The sequence below is a fragment of the Passer montanus genome, unplaced genomic scaffold, assembly GCF_014805655.1.
Source record: "Passer montanus isolate IOZ18808 unplaced genomic scaffold, ASM1480565v1 scaffold53, whole genome shotgun sequence".
NCBI lineage: Eukaryota > Metazoa > Chordata > Aves > Passeriformes > Passeridae > Passer > Passer montanus.
Window position 1 is genome coordinate 6,814,280 of NW_024370263.1, and position 22,105 is coordinate 6,836,384.

The window sequence follows — 22,105 nt, forward strand, 5'->3', positions numbered from 1 at the left end:
GAGCGACTGCCACAGACCTGAGCTGTATGGACACATCAACACAAGGGTTTGTCATTACAAGCTCATGCAAATTTATGCTTAGTACACTGACTATTGGATCAGACTGTTTTACATGGCACAAATTCTTTTTCGGTTTTTCAGTGCGAAATGACAACGAAGCTATTTCTCTTCCCATCAATCCCCCCCAGAGGGTTATATTGCCTTTTCATACACAAACACAGGATTATTTTAGAAAGATCTTAATCTCAGGAGCCTCAATATCACACATCATGACCCACTGGATGTGGGTACTTCCACTGAGCAGTGCCATGGAAGGAGGAGTGCTGGAGCATCCTGCCTCAGAGTGGGCGGCTGCTCCGTTTTCTGACAAACTGGAAGTGGAATCATGTGAAGTCCCTGCTCTTGGCAGGAGATTTTTTAGCAGTAAGTAGCAGCTTTATGAGGAATATCCTTTGCCAGGGGACCATCAGCCAGGGAGCAGTGGGATTCTTATTTTTTAATGGACTTTTAATAAGTAGGCCACAAAGATAGGCTTGACACAGAGAAGCTTTTTTCTCTGTGTAATTATCTCCCCTTCTCTCTCAAGCTCCCTGCAGCCTCCAACAGCAAAGAAGACCACCAACCTCTCTGTGAGAAAAGGAGCAAGAAACCAGCATAGGGCCACTTGAAATGCTCTTTGTATCAGATCTCATCCGCTCTCCTCTCATCTGATATAAAAAACCAACCTCTCCTCCCTTCCTCTAAATTAATTAAAGCTCAGCTTTTGGTGTTTAACTACTTGAACCTTTACCAGCAGGAAAATACATGCTCAGAGCATGGGCAAAATGCTGGGAACATGATGCCATGCCTCCATGTGCTGCAGGAAGGCTGTCTACAATTCTGTCACCTCCCTGCACACTGCCCACCCCTGTGTGTCCTCTGTCCTTCATCCTGTCACCATCTCTAGTGGCTGAGGCTGGGCAGGTAATGGCAGAGCTGGCAGTGCCACGTCAGCCCAGTGCTGCTGCTCCTCAGCCCCTAGGCCACAGGAAAACAGAATGAGGGAGCTGCACAGGGTTCCAAACAATCCAGGACCCCTTGGGAACAAGCAAGGTGCTGGCAGAGCCTTTGGAACAAGTTACTCCCAAATGAGCACTCCTGCAGCACAGGCAGAATTTGAGCTGCTTCTGAAAAGACTCACTAAGCAAAATGGCACCAGGAGCATCCCTCCATCCCAGCCAGTGTCTGACCTCTCCCATGATGGTCTGTGCAGCCACACACTGACCCAGTCTGGTGTGTGGAGAAGCAGATCCCATCAGCATCACACCCAAGGGAGACCCTGGCTCATGAAGAGGTGCAAAGGAGATGCCTCACTGCTCCCACCAGCTTTAACAACATATTCAACCCTTTATTGCTTTAAAATCCCACCCTAAAATGAGTCTCTCCCCAGCAAAGCCTTCCTCTGCAGCACAGACCCAGCCCCTCAGCAGCAGTGTGCCCTTCCCAAGACACACAGGCTCTTCCAGCACTCCCCTATGCAGTCCTGCAGGAAATGGATGCAAATACAAGAGGTATCACAGCACAAAGCGTGAATTTCAAAAACCCCCAAGATCTCTGTGGGAGAGCTGCTCCAGGCTGAATGCAGCAGCTGCTGTTCTGCACCTCTCTCCTACTGTGAATCATGCAGCCAGTCCTTGGCTCTTAAAGCTTGTCTGAACATCCCACCTTCCACCTGAGCATCCACCAGTAATGGGAAATATTCCCTGTGTCGCTTCCTCCCAGACTCAGGGGGGCTCCTCTTTCAAAATCAACGACGTTCTGGCTGAGGTCTGCTCCAGGGGAGGTGCAAATTGTTCCCTTTGGAGCCGTTCCTACTTGCAAAAACAGTCCTACAGGCGATGAAGCAAGTCCCTGCTTCTAAAGGCTGGCACTGAACAAGGCTCCGAAGGGCAGCACACGTCTCCACTGCTCGGGCTGGATCATGTGGAAAGCATCGTGGGAAATTCTGCAACTGGCCATGCTTGGGGTAATTTCAAACCCCAAAACACAAACAGTCCCTGCTGGGTGCAGGAAGGGCAGGTCTGTGGCTGCTGGGGTAGGTAGGCAGATGCAGAGCAAAGCCTCTCACTCTCCACATTTGCTCAATTTAACACTGAAACCAGAATGAGCTGTGCTAAATGTCTCCACCGCTAACAAGAAACAAATGTGGCCTCATGTTCTAGTTGCTGTGATCTAACAAAACAGACCATGGTAAACACTATAAAAAATGTACTGGAGGGAACCACCCTGTGTTTGCTGGGAGAGGGACTGGATAATCTAATAGGGCTTTATCCATCTCTAATGTCTCTGAAAAAAAGAAGGGAAAATTGGGCCCTGTCCATGACATTTGTCATGTGCTAACTATTCTGATGTCTTAATGCTGCAGAAATCAAATTGGAGCGAGGCTACCTATCTGCTTCCCCATCAGGATCTAGGCCCAAGTGCTGCTTTTTATGGCCATGCAGCGTGAAGATCTGCTGATGTCAGTGGTGTCACGGGCCAGGCCAGTTTTTCCATCCTTATTCCCACATTATCTGGGGAGACGATCCCTTTGTGACTGCCTCACTCTCCTTGTGACACGAATAATCCCTCAATTCATGGACCTGGGGATCCACCAGCAGCACCTGGCTGAAAGCATTCACGGGGATAAGGCACCATCCCAAAAGGTTAGCACTTATCTGTTCCTGGGTATCATGGTATCAGCAGCAACACTGCCAAGGTCATGTTTAGATCTGTATCTTGGCCATGGTAATGGTAAGGGTTGACTCAGTCACCTGCCCCCAGGCACCTCACAGTGCCCTGGAATCTGCTCTGCCCTTAAATAAAGGCTTAAAGGGTCTCCAGTAGCTTTAGTGTCACATCTGCCAGTCCCACAGGAGACCCCCATGGGGATCTTGGACACCCTCTGGCACTTCAGATGGAATTATATAATTCTGCTCAGGTGTCACCAGAAGTCACTCCCACCCAAGTAATTTTCCTCCCACACCTTTACCTACAGGAAGAGCCTTGGCAGGCTCTGCAAAGCAGGAGCCCCACCCAGCTCCCAGGAGCCCTGTCACCACTGTCACCTCGGCTGCCATCTCCAGAGGAATGAGAGACACTGACCCCACTTGGCTCTTGCACAGAGCTCAGCCTGCATGGGAACCCCATGCTACTGACACACAGCCAGGTTTTACACAGTCACTCCATCCCCTTTTTTAAGCATCTTGGATTTGTTTGTTTTTTTTAAAGACACTGTGGCCTTGGCATGGGGATGGACAAACCCCAACTGCCATTAAACACCACGTTCTGAAAAGCTACACAGAACACAAACACAACCCATCACAGCCTGCAAGCAGTATTCCCATGTGAGGAGGGGGGCAAAAGCCTCATTTGGGGGGCTCAGAGGAAGTGCTGCAGCTCCTTGCTCAGCCTGAGGGACGACGCTCCCACGCGCTCCTCCAGCTCCTACCTGGCTCTTCCCGCGCCGCCGGTAATTCCTCCTCACGAGGTTCTTGTAATTCTCATTCTTCTTGGTCAGGTAGTAATAGAGGACACAGTCAGCCACCGTCTGCAATGACAGGGGCAGGTCAGGGAACAGAAGGTCCTGTCCTCGTGTGCTGCTGGTGGGGCACAGACTTCCAGGAGCAGCGCTCACAAGCAGGCATCACCAGGTCTCCTGCTGCTCCTGAAGACCTGCAGCCCAACAGCTTCCCCACACCTCCCTCCCTAAGGGGGAGGCATGGGGCTTCCAGTGCAGCTGAAGAAGGGGACAATGCTCTCCTAGTGAAAAGGCTCAGCCCTCCCAAGGACACAGCAGGGCGGTCCCGCAGGCGTGCAGAGACAGAGATGGGGTGCTGAGCAGAGATCACCCCGTGCTGGAGGCAAAGCAGGGCTGACCCCAGATGACCGTGGCAAGCAGAGGCAGCAGAAGGAGCTGCCTGTCAGCCTGTGTTGAGGTTACAGCAGGCACAACCTGCCACAGCACTGTCAGCTGGGGTTACTTCCAGCCGCTAAGCTCGCTGGCTCGAGCGCGCGCGGCTTCGCTGCGGCCAAACTGATCCCAGCTCCAGTGGCTGGCTCCACAAACACCACCACAGACTGGACACCTCAGCAAAACACGGAGTCACAGCCAGCACATATCCTGCTCCTGAACACCATGAAGTGTGCCAGGCTGGGAGAAGTCCTGTGCTGAGCAGGGTGGGCACCTGAACGCCAGCCTTGGGTTACACCTTCACGTTCAGGATCAGTGGCTTCATAAAGGAAAATTATCCCACAGATCCATCATGCCACAAGTCCTCAGGAGCTTGGGGCAGCTGTGTGTGCCCGGGGGCTGTGCTCACCCCATCCCTCTGCAAGGAGTGGAACCATTTGCAAAAACAGATTGCAACTTTTAAAGTGTTAATTGGATCTCTTTCTAATTTAGCCCTGATTATACACACACACACGCGAACACAAAAACTTACAGTCATCTGTTCCAAGGGCTAAGATCACTATTTTTTTATAATGCAATTTAAAAATCTATTAATTCATTACATTGAGCCATACTTTGCATCTCTCTCCAACAGGATAATGGATGTGTTCTGTATCATAATTACAGCCTGATTTACAAACGAGTACAAATAAAATTAGAAGACATTTTACAGCTTGGAACACAGACTGGATTGTGAGCATCATCCAAGTCCCACCACTTTCAGCTTTATCGAGTGAGAAAGGATAAGGAGCTTGGGATCTTACAGCAACAGCAGCAGCATGAGGTGGCTGCTGGCCTTCCTTGCTGCTTTGGACAGGAAGGTCAAGGTCTTATAAATTATTTCCTCAGCCTGAGTTATGAGGAATCAGAGAATAATTTAGGCTGGAAGTGACCTCTGCAGGCCACCCCCTGAGAGCAGAGTGGTTCCCTCAGAGTGAGTGGACACTGTGAGCATGAAACTCCGCGTGAGGTGGGCACAGGATGCAAATAACTAAAAGGACAAGAGAAGCAGCAGCTTTCAAATGTTTCTGGCTCAGGGGAGCATTCAAGTGATGGACATAACTGTATTTTCAGGCTGGTCTGTCCAGAATCTGCCCATATGGCCTGTCCCATGGAAGCACCTGGCCTTGCTCAGAATGGGACAAGAGACTCACTCCTCTCTCTCAGGTCTTTTTCTCAAACCTTTCTTCCATCAGCCCATTAACAGCAAAACCAAAAAGTCCAAGCAGCACAACACATGAGGTCTGGGAAAGGTCAGGCAGTTCCTGTGAACAACTCTTCCTAGACACCAAGGGGAGCTGTGTGTGCCTTCAGGAAACCCACCAGAACTGCTGCATGAAATGGGACTCAGTCCACCCTCAAAAACCTCTCTCTCCCTAAACAAAGAGACCCCTCCACTCTGTGCTGGGCAGCTGGGTGCCCACGCCCTGTGTGACAGCCTGGCTGGTGCACAAAGCCTCCGGGAGAGCTGGGAAGCAGCTCCAGGCAGCTCAGGGCTGGCTGCGCTCGCCTCCCGCGCCTGACTCAGCCTGGCTCTGCAGGGAGCCCGTCTGGACCCTGCCCGGGGATGCAGCCACACCACCCACAGGTGCTCAGCACCTGCTCAGCGCCCAACAGCCACGGGATGGGAGCAGAGGCAGCACAATTCAGGTTAGAGGCAGGAGGGCAGGCTTACCTTCCTGTCCAGGAAGGATGCGATCAGGCCGAAGTTCTTGGGATGCTGCATGAACCTGCAGAGAGAGAGGAGAGGGTTACTGGGGTTACTGGGGGTGCTGCCTCTGACCCCTCACAGCTGGGCTGCCATGCCCTGCGTGCCCAGAGCAGCAAGGCCAGCTCCCAGAGGGACTCTGGGCTTTGAGAAAATATTTGTCTACTGCTCAGCTTCCCAGAAAGACAGGAACTTTAAATTTAGCCCAGTGGGGCTGGGCTGGTTGGGAGCTTCCATGTGCAAATGCTCATCAGGGGATGGGAGAGGGAGGCTGGAAGTGCTGGAGAGCTGCTCATCACCTCATGCCACCCAAGCCTGTACCAAGAGCAGGACAGGGCAGGCACACCTGGCCAAGGCCTCAGCACCTGGCAAGGAAAGGGCAAGGAATTGCCATCACACCCCACATCATGGCCATGGGTGGCCCCAGTGCTGAGCAGGACCCCAAGCCCTGCTGGGCTGTTGGGAGCAGCTGCAAAGGACAGGAAGGGAACCCCAAACCCCGGGAGGAAGCACAGAGCTGCCACAGAGTTGCTCAAGAGATCCCCAGTGGCACAGCAGCTCTGAGCAACGCTGCCTCATGCCCAGCAAGTGGAGGAGCTGTCAGCAAGCTCACCCCTGGCTCTGGCAGCCCGGGAGGGTACACTGCCTGCTCAGGGGAAGCTGTCCCCACTGGCAGAGATGCCTCCTCCAACAAATCCCTGTGCCTGGCTGGTGTGGAAGCACCGAGGGCCAGCAAGCCCTTGGCAGGAGGAGCTGCTGCTGGCAGCACAGTTAACCAATGCACTGCCAAGGCATGGACAGCCTGGTGAGTGGTGACTTTGTGCCAGGAGAGGTGCCATCAGCACAGGCTCTGCCCTGGGAAGCTGAGCAGGCAGGGTGAGCCACGTCCAGTATGTGCACCTGTGCCAGCTGCAAGGAAATGCCAGCTCTGTGCCCTGGGGAAATGGATGGGAGGCAAAAGGTGGGAGAGCTGCGGCGTGGGTGGAACATGGGCTGGACATGGTGAGGAGCTCATGTCTCCAGCCCTGCCAGAGATTCCCCTGGGGCAACTGGCACAGCTGTCTCCTGCTTTTGCTGCTCTGTCCCAATGCTAAACATGGAGTCAAGGCACTGAGCTGAGCCCAGGAGGGTGTGACCAACTCCAGCCATGGCAGCAGGACATGGGTGCTGTCACCCACGTTGATGCCATTCTTGATGCAGAACTCCCATATGGTTTGGGGCACCACAAGATCCCGTCACCATAACTGATCACCAGAACATAAAAGAAACCAGAAATGCTAGGGGGGACCAAAAAAAAAAAAAAAAAAAAAAAAGGAAGAAAGCAAACCAGTTGGGCTGCTCAGACAATCCAGAGTGAGGACACGGAGCCAGAGCTGGCTCCTCACTCTGCACACACCACAAACCCAGGGCTGACCACATGATGGGGTTTTCAATGATGCTAACACACTGTTGGGGCAACGCAGATAACATTCCCCTCTTTTTCACAGGCCAGGCCATCTCCCCATAATGAGATGAGTGCTGCATTCTCACACTGCCCAGCACGACACAGCCTCAATGCCTGAGCAGCACCCTGCTCCTTCACCAGCAAACCACAGCTTCCCTGGGAGCAGGCCAGCAATGGGCTCTCAACAGAGACCTGAAATCCTGCCCAGAAGCAAATCAAATCAGCTTCTTCCTCGTGGTTATGTTCTGACAGCTAAAATAGTTCAGACCTGGAGCTTGTCAGCCTCGCAGCGCCTGCCTGTTTACTCCAAGAGCCCTGCCAGCTGGGCTGAACAAAAGGTTGAACCAAGTTTTCCTGGTCTCAGGAGGAGGCCAGCTCTAGGTCACGATCATGGATGACACAACTCCAGTTCACCTTAAAAACCCCGGCCAGAAGCTGCAGCACAGCAGGCAGCTGGGCTACCAGCACGCCAGGCTGGGGGAGAGCTGGGGCAGGGCTCCCTACACCCTCCTTACAGCTCCTGAGTGCCAACCTCTCCAAATGAGCTTTGTGAGAGCCCTGCAACCCTGCTGTATTTGTGCCTGGAGCTCTGCATCACCCACAGTGATGACACAGAATCCACGGTGCACTGCAGGATGCACACACTGGGTGTGGATTCTTCCAGCCCCATTAGCCAGGCACAGCCCTGCCATTAATGACCGAGTAATTAGCCTTTGCGTCATTTGTGGCAAGCCTCGCTGTTTGGAGTGGCACATTTTAAGGCTAATTAGCAATGAGGATTCTCCTCTATCAAAGGCTTGGAGCCGGTTTGCTTGTTTTGTTCTTTTTCGGTCCATCTTGGCAATTAATTATTTCAGCTGCAAACAGGAGTCCTGACGAGCAGGGGGAGGGATCCTGGGCACAGAGAGGCTTCCAGCATGGCTGGCCACAGGCGTGCTGGTAATCCCTGGAGCCATCCCCTGACTGCCCAGAGGCCAGACCAAGTGGTGCTGCTGCTCAGGACAAAGTGATCCTGGTGCATCCACAGCAGGGAGCTCCAGCAGAGCTCATCCCACTGGAAGCTGAACTCAGCTCTGTTTTCACAGACACAGCACACTGGGGACACCAAGGAGGCTCCAGTCCTCCATGCAAACACACCTTGGTCCCCTCTGGGCTTTGGGATACAGGGGAGCCTGGATGTGAGACCAAGCTGAGCACCCACATCTTGGCTGACAGAGCAGTGGTACCCAGGCAAGGAATCAGTGACTCCCCAAGTGATCTCCCTTGATGGAGCCAAGCTGTTCTCAAGCACTGCTTGCAAACAGGAGAAGGCACCACAGCCAGAGCCTGCACGTGTGTGATGTGGGAATGCATCCATGGAAACAGCAGCCTGTGGCAAACCCTGCAGACAGCAGGATGGAGCACTGAGGGACAGGCACCACCTGGAAGCTGCAGCCTGAGGGGGTCTACATAAGGGGCTTGGATGTTGGCAGCCCCAAAAATTCTCTGGACACACAGTGCCCAAAGGACAGCATGAAAATCCAGAAAGGCAGTGTGTAGGGAGAGTTGGGTTTATCTTTAAGGCGTTATCTTTAAACTGGCTGATATAACAGGGAATGCAAAAGCTGAAAAACTTCCTGCTCTCACCCTGCCACAAGCAGCAGCTTTCCACATGGGCAGGACCACCCCAACCAGAGAGCAAGGCCTGAATTTTCTGTGCAGAAGCATCACCAGGTTCAAGGTAACACAGGATGTGTCAGTGGGGGACATTGTCAGCCAAGCACTTGGGACATTGCCAAGTGTGCTGGGGCTCCAGCTGAAGCCCTGCAGGGATCCTGCACAGACTCACTTTTCCCGGAAGGTCTCCTTCTCCTGCTCGCTCCACATGTTCATCACCTGCCGGTCCTTGTAGACCTTCATGGGGTCATCCATGAGGCCGTTCATGTTGATGAATTTGATGCGCTGCTGGTCGGCATCGTAGAGCATGGGCGGGATGACGGCGAGCTGGCGCATCTGCTTCTCCAGGTTCTTTGGGGAAAGCAGAGGGAACAGCTGGTCAGCACCACGGGCCCGCGGGGACCGCAGGGGACAGATGTTCCAGGGGAAAAGGACAGGAGGAGGAACAGGAGAATTCAAAAGCAAGCACTAGACAGCTTTATTGCTGGAGTAATTGTAAATTAAAGGCTGAAAGAGGCTATCGCTGTCAGCCAGGAAACAATTAATCTTTCATTTTGGAATAAAAGGCTTCAAGATCCTGTGTGGAAATGTCTGACTTAAGTGAAACAGCTTCTGACCATGATGAGAAACAAGTCAAGGCAGCGGTGGCACAGGGAATGCTGACCCCCCCCCCAGCCTCCTAAAGCCACATGGAGGTTCAGCCCCCCACCCCAACTGTGAGGGAAGTGGGCCAGCTTTGCAAAACTTCCTGAAAAGGTGGGCAGAGGGAGACATCATGTTTCCCTTCCACAGGAATTGTTCCAGGAGGTTTCACACGTCACTGAAATGGGGCTGTCATTCCTTACTGCAACACCCTGGGACATAATGTGATGCCTTTACTCCATCCTATGGAGCACAAAGTTCATCCCAAGCCCCAGCTGCACAGCAGGACAGGACAGACTGGGCACACTGGTTTCCTGAAGTATTTGCAACAGAGAGGCCAATGTGATGTCTCATTTGTGCTGTGCCGTGCTCAAATGCCAGGACTGTCCCTTTGGCTGAGCTGCTGGGGATCCCCTGGCACAGCTCCATCCCATGGGGATGAAGGGATGCTCTGGCCACCCCCTTCAATTGCACCATCAGTCTGAGTCCTCCCTGTCACCTGGGATGTCACTGCTCAAACTCCCTTGACCCAGGAAGGCCAGGTCTCAAGTGCTGCTGTTTTAATTTACAGCCAGGTGCTGGTTCCTGGGAGAGCAGTCATGGCCAACCCTTCCAAGAAGCTGCTGACTCCAGCCTGCCAGTGCTGCTCTGCTTCCCTTCTGTGCCTGATCAGACCCAACCTCCTTCTCCTCCTCCTAAAGCACAGATATGGACATTTCAACACATGTGATCACCTTCCCCATCCTCACTAGGACACGTCCTGCTTAGAAACTGGCTGCTCCTCATGGTGGGAGGGGAGGAACAGCTGGAGCACCAACCTGGGTAACTGCACACTGCCCCTGGGGACAGGAGCAGCCCCTGTGCAGAGCAGGGAGGATGCTGGTGGGAGCACTGCCACAGCTGAGGGCACAGTGCCTCTTGGGGTGCTGAGTGCTGCCACTACACCCCACCAGCCAGATTCCCCTCCTCTCCAGCAACACACTGGGGCAGAGAGCTGGCCCTGCTGCCAGAGGTGCTCCCCAGCTCTCATCCCCCTGCTCCTTCCAGCCCTGTGGAAAAGCTGGAAGCTCTAAAGGTCTCCTCTGAGACAAGCAAAGCAGATTTGGGGCTCAGCAGGCAGGGTGGAATTTAGCAGCACACTGTGCAGGGGGATGGAGGTGATCAGCTAACGCTCCTCTTGGCCAGCACCTCTGCAGGGCTGTGAAATTCCCCTCTGCTTCCAAGATCCGTGTCCTCCACGTTGTCACCTTAACTGGCTCAAAGCAAAGTGCCTGGGATCCCAGAGAGGGATCAGCCATGGTGCACAGGCAGCAAACATCCCAGTTATTGCTGGGCAAGGCTGCTCTCCCCTCCCAAACATGATCCATTCAGTGCAGCTCGCCTCCGTGCCAAGAGAGTGGAACCCTTGTGAAACTAGATCCAAACGAAGCCGAGGTCACAGGGATGTTTCAAGATGAATGGAGCACTCCCTCCCAGAAGATGTGGGCCAACTGGCTCACGTACAAACCATTCATTCCATAGGATTCCCCTGTGTCAAGTCACACAGCCCATTCAAAACAAAACGAAACAGAAAAAAAACCCCTCCACCCAGCAGCCTGGGTGCTGGCTCCCTGCCCCTTCCCCTTCCCTTTCCTCTTCCCATCTTCACTTCCAGCATGAACCACAGCCAGGAGGTGTTTGTGGGGTGCTACCCAGGATGAGCAGCACACTGGGGTTTCAGGTTCCTAAGAGAGAACCAAGTGCTGATAAACCCAACCTACTGGCCACCAGCTCCATGTTTTGCTCTGGCAGAACCATTGCACAGCTCCACTACATCTCTCACACGGCTGGGAAGATGCTGATGTGTCTGAAATAAACCTCTGACTTTGGATCCTATCCAGAAAGTGTTTGGCATCATGGCAACCTCAGCAGGACCTAAAGTTAGTGGGATTTGGCATAGGACTGCGCCCTGTGAGCTGTCTGGAGAAGATGAGTGAGGGGTGGAGAGGAAGGAGGAGCTGCTCTCACCTCTTGCTCCGAGAGCCCGTCGATGATTTCGGACACCTCGTGCTCGCTGCGTGCGGCCGACATGGAGAGCCCGCCACTGCCCCTCTGTCCTACCCTGCTGGGAAAGGGCAGTGACACACTCAGGCACTGATGCTCCACTGCACAGGCAGCAAACCATATTCAAGACCATTTTGAACCTCCATAACAGCCATATCCCCATGTTCCACCCAGGCCAGCCCCTCCCACACTGGGAAAGGCACCTGCATTTAGGGCTCACAGGTCAAGAGCCTCAAAACCACTTTTCCTTACCTGTGACAACTTCCTGGATTGCCTGAACACAAGGACATTTCATGCCCAACCACACTCTCCCCCACATTTTCTGCTGTTCACCCCACCACAGCAATGGCACAAAGGTGTCAGTGTCAGCACCGAGCCATTAGTGCTGTGCCACCACATCGGGTTTGCAAAATACTGTGGGGAGTTTTAAATCAAACCCATCCACTGACATATTTCCCTTACAGTAACAGCCACACGTCCCAAGGAATTACAACTTTTCCTATTAAGCAGGTAAAGAATTAAAGCATTTCTCAGTACCATTTCTCCCTTTCTCTTTCAGACAAAATAAAGCCATCAGTCAGGAAGTTTGCACCCACCCAGTTGTTAGTGGGGCACAAGGATGGGATGTTGGCAGAAAGGTTTTGGTTTTCTGCATATCAGGTGACCCCAGGCAAGATGCCAGGGCTGAAATGGGAAGGACAGGGAGTTTTCAGAAAAAAGGGTGGAGATCATGAAATTGTGTCTTCTCCTGGCAGAAAACAACATGACCTCAACTGCACTTCCAATGAGGAGAGGAAAACGGACAGGGGGTGGGAGAGACAGGGGACATCCCTTCCAGCGAGACATTTTGCTCCCTTCATATCATCTGTGGTCATTCCAATAACCTCTGCAGACGTTTCTGCTCCCATCAAAGCATGTGCATGTAATAAATCATCAACGTGACCACATGCACCTGCAAGTTTTGTACATATAACCTGGGCACACGAGTAAGGCAGGAATTAGGGCTGTCCCAGGCAGTGGGCTGGCACAAGGGACCCTGATGTGGCCAGCTGGGAGATCAGCAGCAGAGGTGAGACAGGCAGTGACATTTTTGCTCCTTTTGGCTCTGTGTTGAGCCACCCTGGGGAAAAAGCAGCAAGACTCACATCTGCTGGCTTCTGCCTTTGACTAGAGAGGGAGAAAAGGGCCCGAGAGCCACCCCAGCCCCTCCTCCCGCTAACAAACCCCACGCCCACCCCCAAAGAAAAAAGAAAGGCTGTCTGATACCAGCTCAGCCCCTTCCTACCGCTTCTCCTCTAACCTCTGCATGCGCTCTTGCAGCTCGCGTTGCTTCCGGATCTCCGGGAATTGCTTCTCATAGTATTCCCGCACTTTGCTCTCCTTGGCACGCCGCCGGGGGTTATTTTCAATGCGCTCCACTTTTTTTTCCCAGGCCTCCATCAGCTGGTCATAGCGCTGGCAAAACTTCTGCTCCTGAAAGGGCAGAGGGAGAGAGGGAGATCAGAGATGTGCCTGGGAAGGGCAACTCCTCCAGGCCTTGCCCTCGATGGCGGCTCAGGCTGAGCGTGAGTCATTTTGCTTAAAGAAATGCAATTTATTAGGACATGGACACGCTCCAGGGCCTGGGGCCAACCCAAGGGTGAATTCTCAAAACAGGCCATCAGGTACCCTCAGGCTCTTTCCTTCCAGACTCAACTGGTTTGCTGGCACCAGGACTCGTACCCAGCGTGGCTTGGCCCACCCCTCACATCCCACTGAGCATCCTCTGGCCCACTGGGTGCTTGATTCAGCAGCCAAAGGCCCTGTGCTGGGAGGGAGCCCCTGCTCCACACCCCAGGAGAGAGCAAGGTGCCTGCCTGAGGCCACTGAGCAAGGAGGAACTGAGACACAGCCTTGGGAGGAGGCACAGGGGGCAGGAGAGGTGGTCCTCACTGTGTGAGCAGGGTGTGCAGGACCATAATTTTGGAGCCACCAGTTCATTGTGCTGGGGAGAGCTTGCCATGGTGCCCAAGGCCAGGCACCCCTTCCTACCCACCCACAGCAGCTCCAGCAGTCACAGCTCCCTGCTGGCAATGATGATGGCACTGGGGCCACGGGGCAGCTCCATGCAAGGGCCTGGCTCCCCAAAATCAAGAGCCAGGCACCCAGCCCTGGCCCACGGCCATACAGCGTGGTGGCCTGGCCACACACTCAGCTCCTTCATCATCCTAAAAAAGCAAAAGTACTTTTCCTGCTGCCACTCTTCTTTTTTGGCCCATGTGACAGGACAAGCACGTCCCCACCGACAGCAAACACAGGCTCTGCCAAAACATGGCACTGTAAAGGGTCTCCACACCATGACCCCCTCACGACATCCTCATGGCACAGCCACCCACCAGGTCCAGCACTGCACTTCTGACTGGTATTTATGGGACAAGCTTGGTAACACTGAAATAAGATTTGCAACGCAAATGAGCCTCCTCCCATTACACCCCAAATCTCTTCTCCCTCCTCCAGCCGCACTCTTGCTGGAGGAGAACACCCAGGCACAGGGAAGGTCCATGGTGGGAAGATGCCAGTCTGGTCCCCAGCAGCCACCACAGTGGCAGCAGTGACACTGAGAGCAGCCAGGGGACCAGAGGGGTTTTAGGGTTTCAGTTTGTGTCTGACAAATGCCTTCCAAGCCCCAAATCAGGAAGCGAAAGCAGATGTTGCTCTAATGGCAAACCCCAGGTCACTCCTGACCCAGATTTCCAGAACGGGTGGCTCAGCACCAGCACACTCAGCACCACAACAGCAACACAGGGAATCCAGATTTCAAAGAAATAAACTCATCTCTTGCCACCACCACCCTATGACCAGAAGTGTGAGGCTGCAGGATTTCCCAGATGCGCTTTGTTCTCATCCTGTTTGCTCGTGGCCACAAAGAGAAATTAGGAGAGATAAAAAAACCCCAAACCAGTGAAATGCACAGCAATCTGCAGCCATGTCACACAGGTTTGGTTTGTCCATCCTGGACCTGGCAATAATCCAAGAACAGCAACACATCTTTGATCTCTATGGCCTTTTGGAGGCGCCTCAACAATAATGTGAGGCAGACAGAGCACCTCAAGCCCTAGAGCTGAGCCAGATTAACACTTTCCCCTGCAAATAAATCAATTCCCACTTGCATGCCTGGAGCTAGAGACTGCCCTACATGGATGCACAGGAGGTGCTGGAGTTTCATCAGGAGCTGAAGGGAACCAGCCACAAGATAAAAACGAGGAAGGAGAACAGAAATTAAAATGCCCTGAAAGCCCACATGGGGTATCTCACACTTTGGGCGAGGAGCTCCAGGTAACACCAACAGCCTGAGGCAGCTTGGCAAAATCACAGCTGCTGCCTTGTCACCTCTCCCAAAGCAATGCCACCAGCCCCCTGAAAACGAGAGCTCCCACCCTGCCAGCAAATCTGCTACATCCTCCTGCTTTCAGAGCATCACATTTGGGAAGAAGCTAAAAATACCCCCTGGAGTTTGTGAAGCTGGTGCCCGGCGCTGCCAGCCTGCGGCACGGCCGGGAGAGAGCCCAGCACGAGGGCTCGGTCTGCTGAGAAGCCTTGAGGCTCTGAAAGGTTTGTCATTCCCTGTGGGAATGAGCCAGTGCTGGTCCCACATTGTCACCACCCCAGCAGAGCCACCTGGCACGGCCCTGGCTGCTTCACAGCCAGCAGGGCGGCTCTTTTCCCTCCTTTTCTTCCACTCCTTGGAACAACTCGACAAAAGCTTTATCCAGAATTCCTCTTTTAAGGAACTGGCATCTGAAGATGGAAAAAGCAACATCAATGCTGATTGCCCAGCAGCTCACACCCTGGCAGGAGGGCAGCAGTACCAAAGCTTCCCCCTCACACAGCTCTGCCCTCCAGAGCACGGCTTCATAATGGACTGGCTGAGCATTTCCTGACCTCCCCACCACACAAACTTCAAACCCCACTGCAGCTGGGCTGGGCTGCACCATCCCCATCCAGTGCTTTTTGCTCCAGCTGGGACACACACTCCCTGCAATCTCCTGCATCCTTCAAAAGCCAGGATTACAGACACCCTACAGCACTGCAAACTCCTCAGATCACGGCAGCTCCACCACCAGGAGAAGTTCCTGGTCAGGCACTTCAGGAGCAGAAGCATCTATTCCATCTCCAGGTTTCCTCTGAGCACCTCTAAGCAAGCGTGTCCACTCCTGAGCAACCATCTGTGCTGGCTTTTATCAGGGGTGGCCCCTCTGCTCCCCTCCTGGCTGGGCTCAGCAGCCCATCAGGCTCTCCATCACACCAGCAAGTGACAGCGAGCCCAACCGGACCTGACACGGATCTAAAAATGGATGGATAGTAACGCTGCCGTAGCAGCTGAAGGCAGTTTGTGGGCTGTGCCAAGCCCCAGCCCTCCCACAGCCCACGCTCCCACAGCTCCAGGGAGCAGAGCAGCTCTCAGGAGGGGAGGAGAAGAGCGAAGGTGACAGGAGGAACCGGTCCAATTCCTCCGCAAGCCCTGTGGTTTTCTTCCCTTGGAGATGGAGACAAACCTCTCACATCCAGAACAGCTCCCTTCACCATTCCCTCTCTGCATCATCACCCCCATGGCAATTAAATGTCTTCTGCTGTGCTGACCTCAGTGGAGACAGGAGGAAGCCCTGTGGATCCTCTGGGATGGGGCTCTCGGGGCTGGGCCCTGTGGCGACCGAGCTCTGACCCTGCTCCAGCCAGCCCCAGGCAGCAACAATACCCCAGAAAGCAAAAGAGCCAGAAAGAAACGCTGGCATGTGGATGGGCTTTGCTAAAAATAGGGTCTGCTACAAAATAGGCAGAAAAATAGCTAAGCATACCCATTTTGCAAACAGAATCAGCAAATGTATTCACTTTGCAAATTCAGCAACCGTATGTTGCCTATTTTGTAGAATAGGCAAAATGCTTCCCTAAACTGAAAAATCCCCTTTCAAGGACACTGAATAAACTGGCTGGCAGAAATTCACCTATTTTGCATGACAGGCGACTTTACTGCAAGTCGTATTTTAGGAACTGTGCTCTTGCAGCCTAATTAAACCTTTTCCCCCAGCTCCTTGATATTCACACAGAGCAACTCACTCTAGGTTTAGCACAGTAACCAGCCATTTCCACCAGAAAGCAGTTCCCAGGCACTTCCCTCCTGCTTCCAACAAAACCACGTGATGCTTTGCAATCCCTATTCTGAGGAAGGGAATATTGACCCACTTCCCACCATGCAGAAGTCCTCAGCTGCAGGAGGGGAGGTGCCCAGAGCATCACTCGACTGCCATGCCACATCCTGATGGAGCTGTAAGCCCTGCAGCCCCTTGGGAGAAGCTTTATCATGGACAAGCCTAAATGAACACGTATTTGGACACAATGAAAGACACAACCATTCCTTAGGAATGCAAGGTCTGTGGCTTATGGAATACTGGTAGAAAACAGCATGAAAACAGAAAGTATGAGGAAGGAAAAGAATTATTCAAAATAAATTAGAAAATAACGTAATATCTGCATTAGAAATGTAGGTATTGGAAGTTACTTTGGAAGGTACAGTCTTCAAACCACTTCCCAGGCTTGTTATTTTGAATTTTTCCAACAATTCCTCCCAGTTTTGCACTTCTGTCTAAAACCAGCCCTAAAGACACTGAGAAAAGCTGCACCATTGCCAATGCAAGACACAAACTCTGGCTCTTGAGCTGCCCCAGGACAGAAACAACCAGTCAGTATTTACATTTTCCTCATTAAATGTGAAGCCCTGTGAGCTGAATGACCCACCACTGAAACACACTGCAAAATCCACCTTCCTGGTGGGAGCCATTGGTTGTTCTGGCATTTCCTCTTCTGTGCTGGCTTTGCCTTCCAGCTCCTGCCGGGAACCACTGCAAGTGTCAGCACTGAAAATGTACAAATTCTGTGAAACCCACTTGAACTTTCTCCTCTGGTAACTGTGGACTTTGCAACAAATGCCTCTGAAGCCTCATGATCAGCCCTGCCTTGCCCCTTACCCAACCAAGACCTGTGTCCTTAAAGGTCACTGGAACTCTCTCGCAGGCAACTCTGCCTAGAAACAAACTGGCAGGGAGCTTGAGTTTTGCTTTTAAACCACAAATTCCTAGAACACTGCTCTGTGGTCAGCTGGAAGGAGGCAGAGCAGCCTTCAGACCACTTACCCGAAGCAGAGTCAGCTTGTTTCACACCTCTCTTAGGGTTCAATTACTCACAAAACAGACATTTATGCTGTGAATAGGCTTCCTGAGATCAATGATGGGCTCTGCTGTGATTAAGCCAACCCCAAGTGTTTGCTCTGTGGGAGGCACTTGCAGAGGGAGGTGCTGCCTGCAGCAGGCTCCGGGACCTCTCCTTCACATGTTATTTTAAGCAGGAGAGATTCCACAGTAATATAACAGGCAAAGTACAGAGTACCAGCACCTCTCTGCTGGAAATCATCCTTTTCTTTCTCACATAATAAATTACGCTCTTTTATACATATAAAATAAGGTCTGAGGGAATCACTTACCCACTGTTTGCGCGCATGATTTCTCCTCTTAAAGTATAAAATTAACTTTTTCCGCATTGCCTGGTTTCTGTAAAGAGAGAGAGAGAGAGAAAAAAAAGATGAGATCTGATTAACGAGGCGGCTGAAATACACAGCCTGGCTTTCCCCACTCCCAAAAGAGTGTGTGCAGCACAGTTTCCACCTTAACTTGGAATTGCATCAACTTGAGAACAGCAAATGCTCTTATCTCAGACCTGGAGCCAGCTTAGAGAAAGACCAACAAACCCTCTGAGACGAGGAACTTCACCCACATCTGTGTGTAAACCAGGACTAAAACTGAGAACTGAATTAATGAATTCCCACTGCAAACCTTCGCCGTGTTCTCAGCACCACACGTGGGCAGACACTCAGCTCTGCACCTATCAGTGGGTCAGGCTGGTCCTTCACTGATTTCTGTAAAACCCCAGAGGGTGCCCAGGAGCTGGGGGGCTCAGGCCAAGCTCTGCATGGCAGGAGGTGGCAGCCCGAGCAGAGACCACTCCTGTGCCCAGGTCAGCAGTGAAGGGGATGTCGGTGCACACACGTTCACCCCTGGGCTCTGAGGCCCTGATAAGGAGGCAGGATCACAGCAGGGCTCGCAGCACTTATCTCCTGACCTCTTGCTTCCTTGGAGCTGTGCCCGACAGAGCTGCAAACAACCAGCCAGGAGAGTTCAGCCACTTGCAGAATTGGGACCTCAAGGGGGAAACCAGCCACCACAACCCCAACCACCCCAGCGTCTGCCCAGACATCCCCTCACTTTCTTCTTCTTTCTACTTTCTAAAGGCAGCGTGAAAGAACTGCTCAAAGAGAAGCAGCACAGGAGCAGAACAGAGCTGAAAAGGCTGCAGGAGCTCCCAGAGCCTGCGTGAGCCCCAGAGCTGAGCTCCTGTGGCCGCTCCTGTTGCTAATATTCACAGCAATCAAGTCTCTAGGTAAAAGGTAGAGACCAGGGGCAGAGGAGTTTCCTTAAGTCTTTTATCCCGATTAAAGGCAGAGCTGCAGTGTGTAATTACTGATCAGGAGCTTAGCAGTCTCATGTAGGCATGTTCTGTGGGATTTAGCTGAATGAAGAGACACCCTTGCTGCTTCCTCATTCCCCTCCTGTGTGGCTAGCAGGAAGGGAAAAAACACCCTCCTGCCCTTGTAAATAATTAGCATAATTAGCAGCAAACAGGATTGTTTGGGAAGGGGCAGAGGGCCCAGATCACTTAGAGAGAACTGGGGGCAGTCCTAGCTAAGTTTAGGAATGGAGAAATTGCAGAAAACATCAACATTTTTTCCTTTTTAAACTCTCTTCTTGCTGCACCACTGAACCATGCATGGGCACTCACAGGAATGACAGAGACCCCACAGCAAGCCCTGCCCTGGGAACCTCAGCTCCCTCCAGCACAGGTTGGCCAGCCCCAGCTCCCCACAGGCTCCTGCATCCCTCCACATCACACACTGTGAGCTTTCCTCCGTGGCTCCAGCACTGTGTGGTGCCTCAGTGGGCAGCAAACCCTCCTGCAGGGACCCTGCCAGACAGACAGACACATTTCCTTCCAAGGTTCAGCTCTTTGCAAGGGCCACTGCCCAACAAACACACTCCTGTTTGTTTACTCCTAATCCTAATGGAAGCTCTAACACAAGGAAACCTTTGGGGCAGTGCTGATGATGATTGTGTATGAGGTGGTCCCCAACAAGGGGACTGATTGTCCCTTGGGGCCAGCACAGCTAAACCAAGCCCTGCCCTCCCCATGTCACCTGGGTGACACCCAGGAGCATCGCGGGGCTTTGACACACTGCTGGTGCTGGATCTGCTGCACAAGTTCTTAGAAAACAGGAGAGCAAATGAAGGGAATCAGCAGCTCTTAGCAGCTGATGGGTTGCCTTGAGTTGTGCATCATGGCTGACCTTGAAAGTGCAAATACAGGCAAAGGCTCAATGGCTCTGCAGCTGCAGAAATCAGAAATGCCTTGAAAGCCAGGGTATGTTTACCACCACCAAGGCTGAAGTAATCAAAGAGTGAAAGGATTACAACAACAACAAACCCCCTCACGCCCTGAATGTTTCTGCCACTTTATCTTTTCGTTTTGTTTTGTTTTTGCATAAGGTCAACCTCTCAAAGGTTAATACAATCTTGGTAAATATAAATAGGCTTCACAGTTTATCTTGCTACATGTACTGCTGTTACTTAGAAACCGTTTTGCAGCGAGGTTAATTCGGGCCACGTGTCTCCGAAGCACACGCTGTGCTCCCTGGGCAAACCAGCGAGCCCAGCACAACCGCTGAGCACAGGGAGGGAGGCGAGGGCTGTCAGCTGGGAGCTGGGCATGGAAACAACCACCCTGGAGTGGCACATGGCAAGGGCTGCTCCTGCAAGGTGCCAGCCCTCCTCCCTTCTCCTCCTCCCCTGCCTGAGTCCTGCGGTTTTCTGGGGAAAGTGTCAAGCATTCAGGGATGGAGACCTGAACGGCACAGGGGTGGAGAAATCAGGCAGCTCCCAGGCGGGAGGGATGGGCGCTCCTTAGATAAAGCAACAGTGACTCTCGTGGGCAGTTTAAAGTATTGCTGGGCTGGCATGTCACACCACATGGTGGGGAGGAGGTGTGAGCTCCCTGCCTCACCCTCAGCAGTGTCCCTAAGGTCTGGGCAGGCTGGGATGGACACAGAGCCCCCCAGCTTCTGGTGAGCTGGTGTTCAGAGGCTGCCAGATGGCACAACCCCATCCTTGTGCTCAACAATTCATCTGTGGATGGAGCCCATCTCCATTCCTGACTTCCCTGTGCTGCAGAATTCATCCTCTTCCCCCTGCCCTGACTGGTGAGCCCCACACAGGAGCACAGTTCTCAGAGCAAAGCAAAGCCAAGCCAGCCCTGTGGGAGAGGCTGCTGCTTCCACCTTCACTGGCTTGGCCCGAGGTTGCTTTTGTTTTATGTCTTTCACAATGGAGCCAGTCAAGGAGAGAACCTGTAGCTCTGACTTTTGAGCCACTTGGCCCAGGTCCACACGAAGGACTTGGCCACGGTCCTCCTGGAGGCTGTGATGTTAAAGGGATGTGGGTGCACGCATGCGTGTCGGGGCTGCTGTGTACCCACGTGTGGAGCCTGCCAAAGCCCTGGGAAAAGGCTCCCAAAGGACACAAAGAGCTGATGCACGGCAGCACACCTGGCCAAGCCTGGGGAGACCTTCAGCCCGTGCAAGACGAGATGAAAGGAAGTTTGCTATTTGAGCAAAACTAATCAGGGGTGTTTAATTACACAGGAATGTCTTTCATCAGCCAGAGCAAACAAAGTAGGGACCAGACTCAAAGAGTGACGGGGAAGGAGGCAGTGAGCAGCTGGCAAAGCCATTGTACAGCAAGATGGAGCACACAGGCAAGGGTAGGAAACCGAGGAAGCTCCAGCCAAATAAAGCACAGGGAGATGAGAGATCTGCAAACCAGGAGAGCACGAATGCTCCGAGGTGAAACCAGCCTGGAGGCAATGGAGACCCAAACAGCTCTGTCCTCCCCCCTGCCACGCCTGCCCCTGTGCAGGGCTGGTGCCAGGAGCCCCAGCTGCAGCTCAGGGCAGCCAGTGATCCCCTGCAGCCACAGGACTCCCCCAGGAGGGCAGGGAGCAGCTCACCCTGCTCACAGGTCACTGCACTCATTCCCTGCTGGCTCTGAAACGGCTGGAGCACACAGCTCCAGCTGCTAACACACTGTAACCCACTAACCCCGAGGCAGGGCACGCTTCTGGAAAGCCAGCTGTTCAGGGCAGTGCCTGGCAATATTTAGAAACACTTTCTGGGCAAGAAAAGCAAAGCAGATCTTTAGTTATTTATCCCAGAGCCCTTGGGCACGGGGATGGACTAAACCCCAGCACCATCAGTGCCTCTGAGGGTGAAGTGGCAGAAGTTTATAACTCTGGATGTACAGTCAGGCAGAAACACCTCTGCCTTGCCCTGAAGCCCAAACTGACAACACAAGCCCAAATGTGGCAAGTTACTCAAGCCCAAGTGTGGCAAGTTACTCCCCCCCTAAATCAGTATTGGCTTTTTGCTGGCAAAAGGAAGAAGCAGAAGGTAGCAGTGTGTGTCTCCATCACTTAGTAATTCATCACTAGGTAATCTGCTGCCTTGGTG

General features: G+C 52.9%; 1 protein-coding gene across 12 annotated transcripts in view; it reads right to left on the minus strand.

The window, feature by feature from the left end:
• Positions 1-22,105, minus strand: part of NCOR2 (nuclear receptor corepressor 2) — a 226,887-nt gene that overhangs the window by 66,533 nt on the left and 138,249 nt on the right. For 8 of the 12 annotated variants that reach the window (XM_039724627.1, XM_039724630.1, XM_039724629.1 and 5 more), the window contains exons 9-14: positions 17,978-18,044; positions 12,749-12,936; positions 11,428-11,524; positions 8,951-9,129; positions 5,646-5,700; positions 3,470-3,568 (exon numbers count right to left, since the gene is read on the minus strand). In XM_039724627.1, coding sequence (XP_039580561.1) covers positions 3,470-3,568; positions 5,646-5,700; positions 8,951-9,129; positions 11,428-11,524; positions 12,749-12,936; positions 17,978-18,044 — 685 coding nt within the window. The remainder of the gene's footprint in view (positions 1-3,469; positions 3,569-5,645; positions 5,701-8,950; positions 9,130-11,427; positions 11,525-12,748; positions 12,937-17,977; positions 18,045-22,105) is intronic. The other 4 variants (XM_039724633.1, XM_039724632.1, XM_039724631.1 and 1 more) reach the window with 3 other exon arrangements.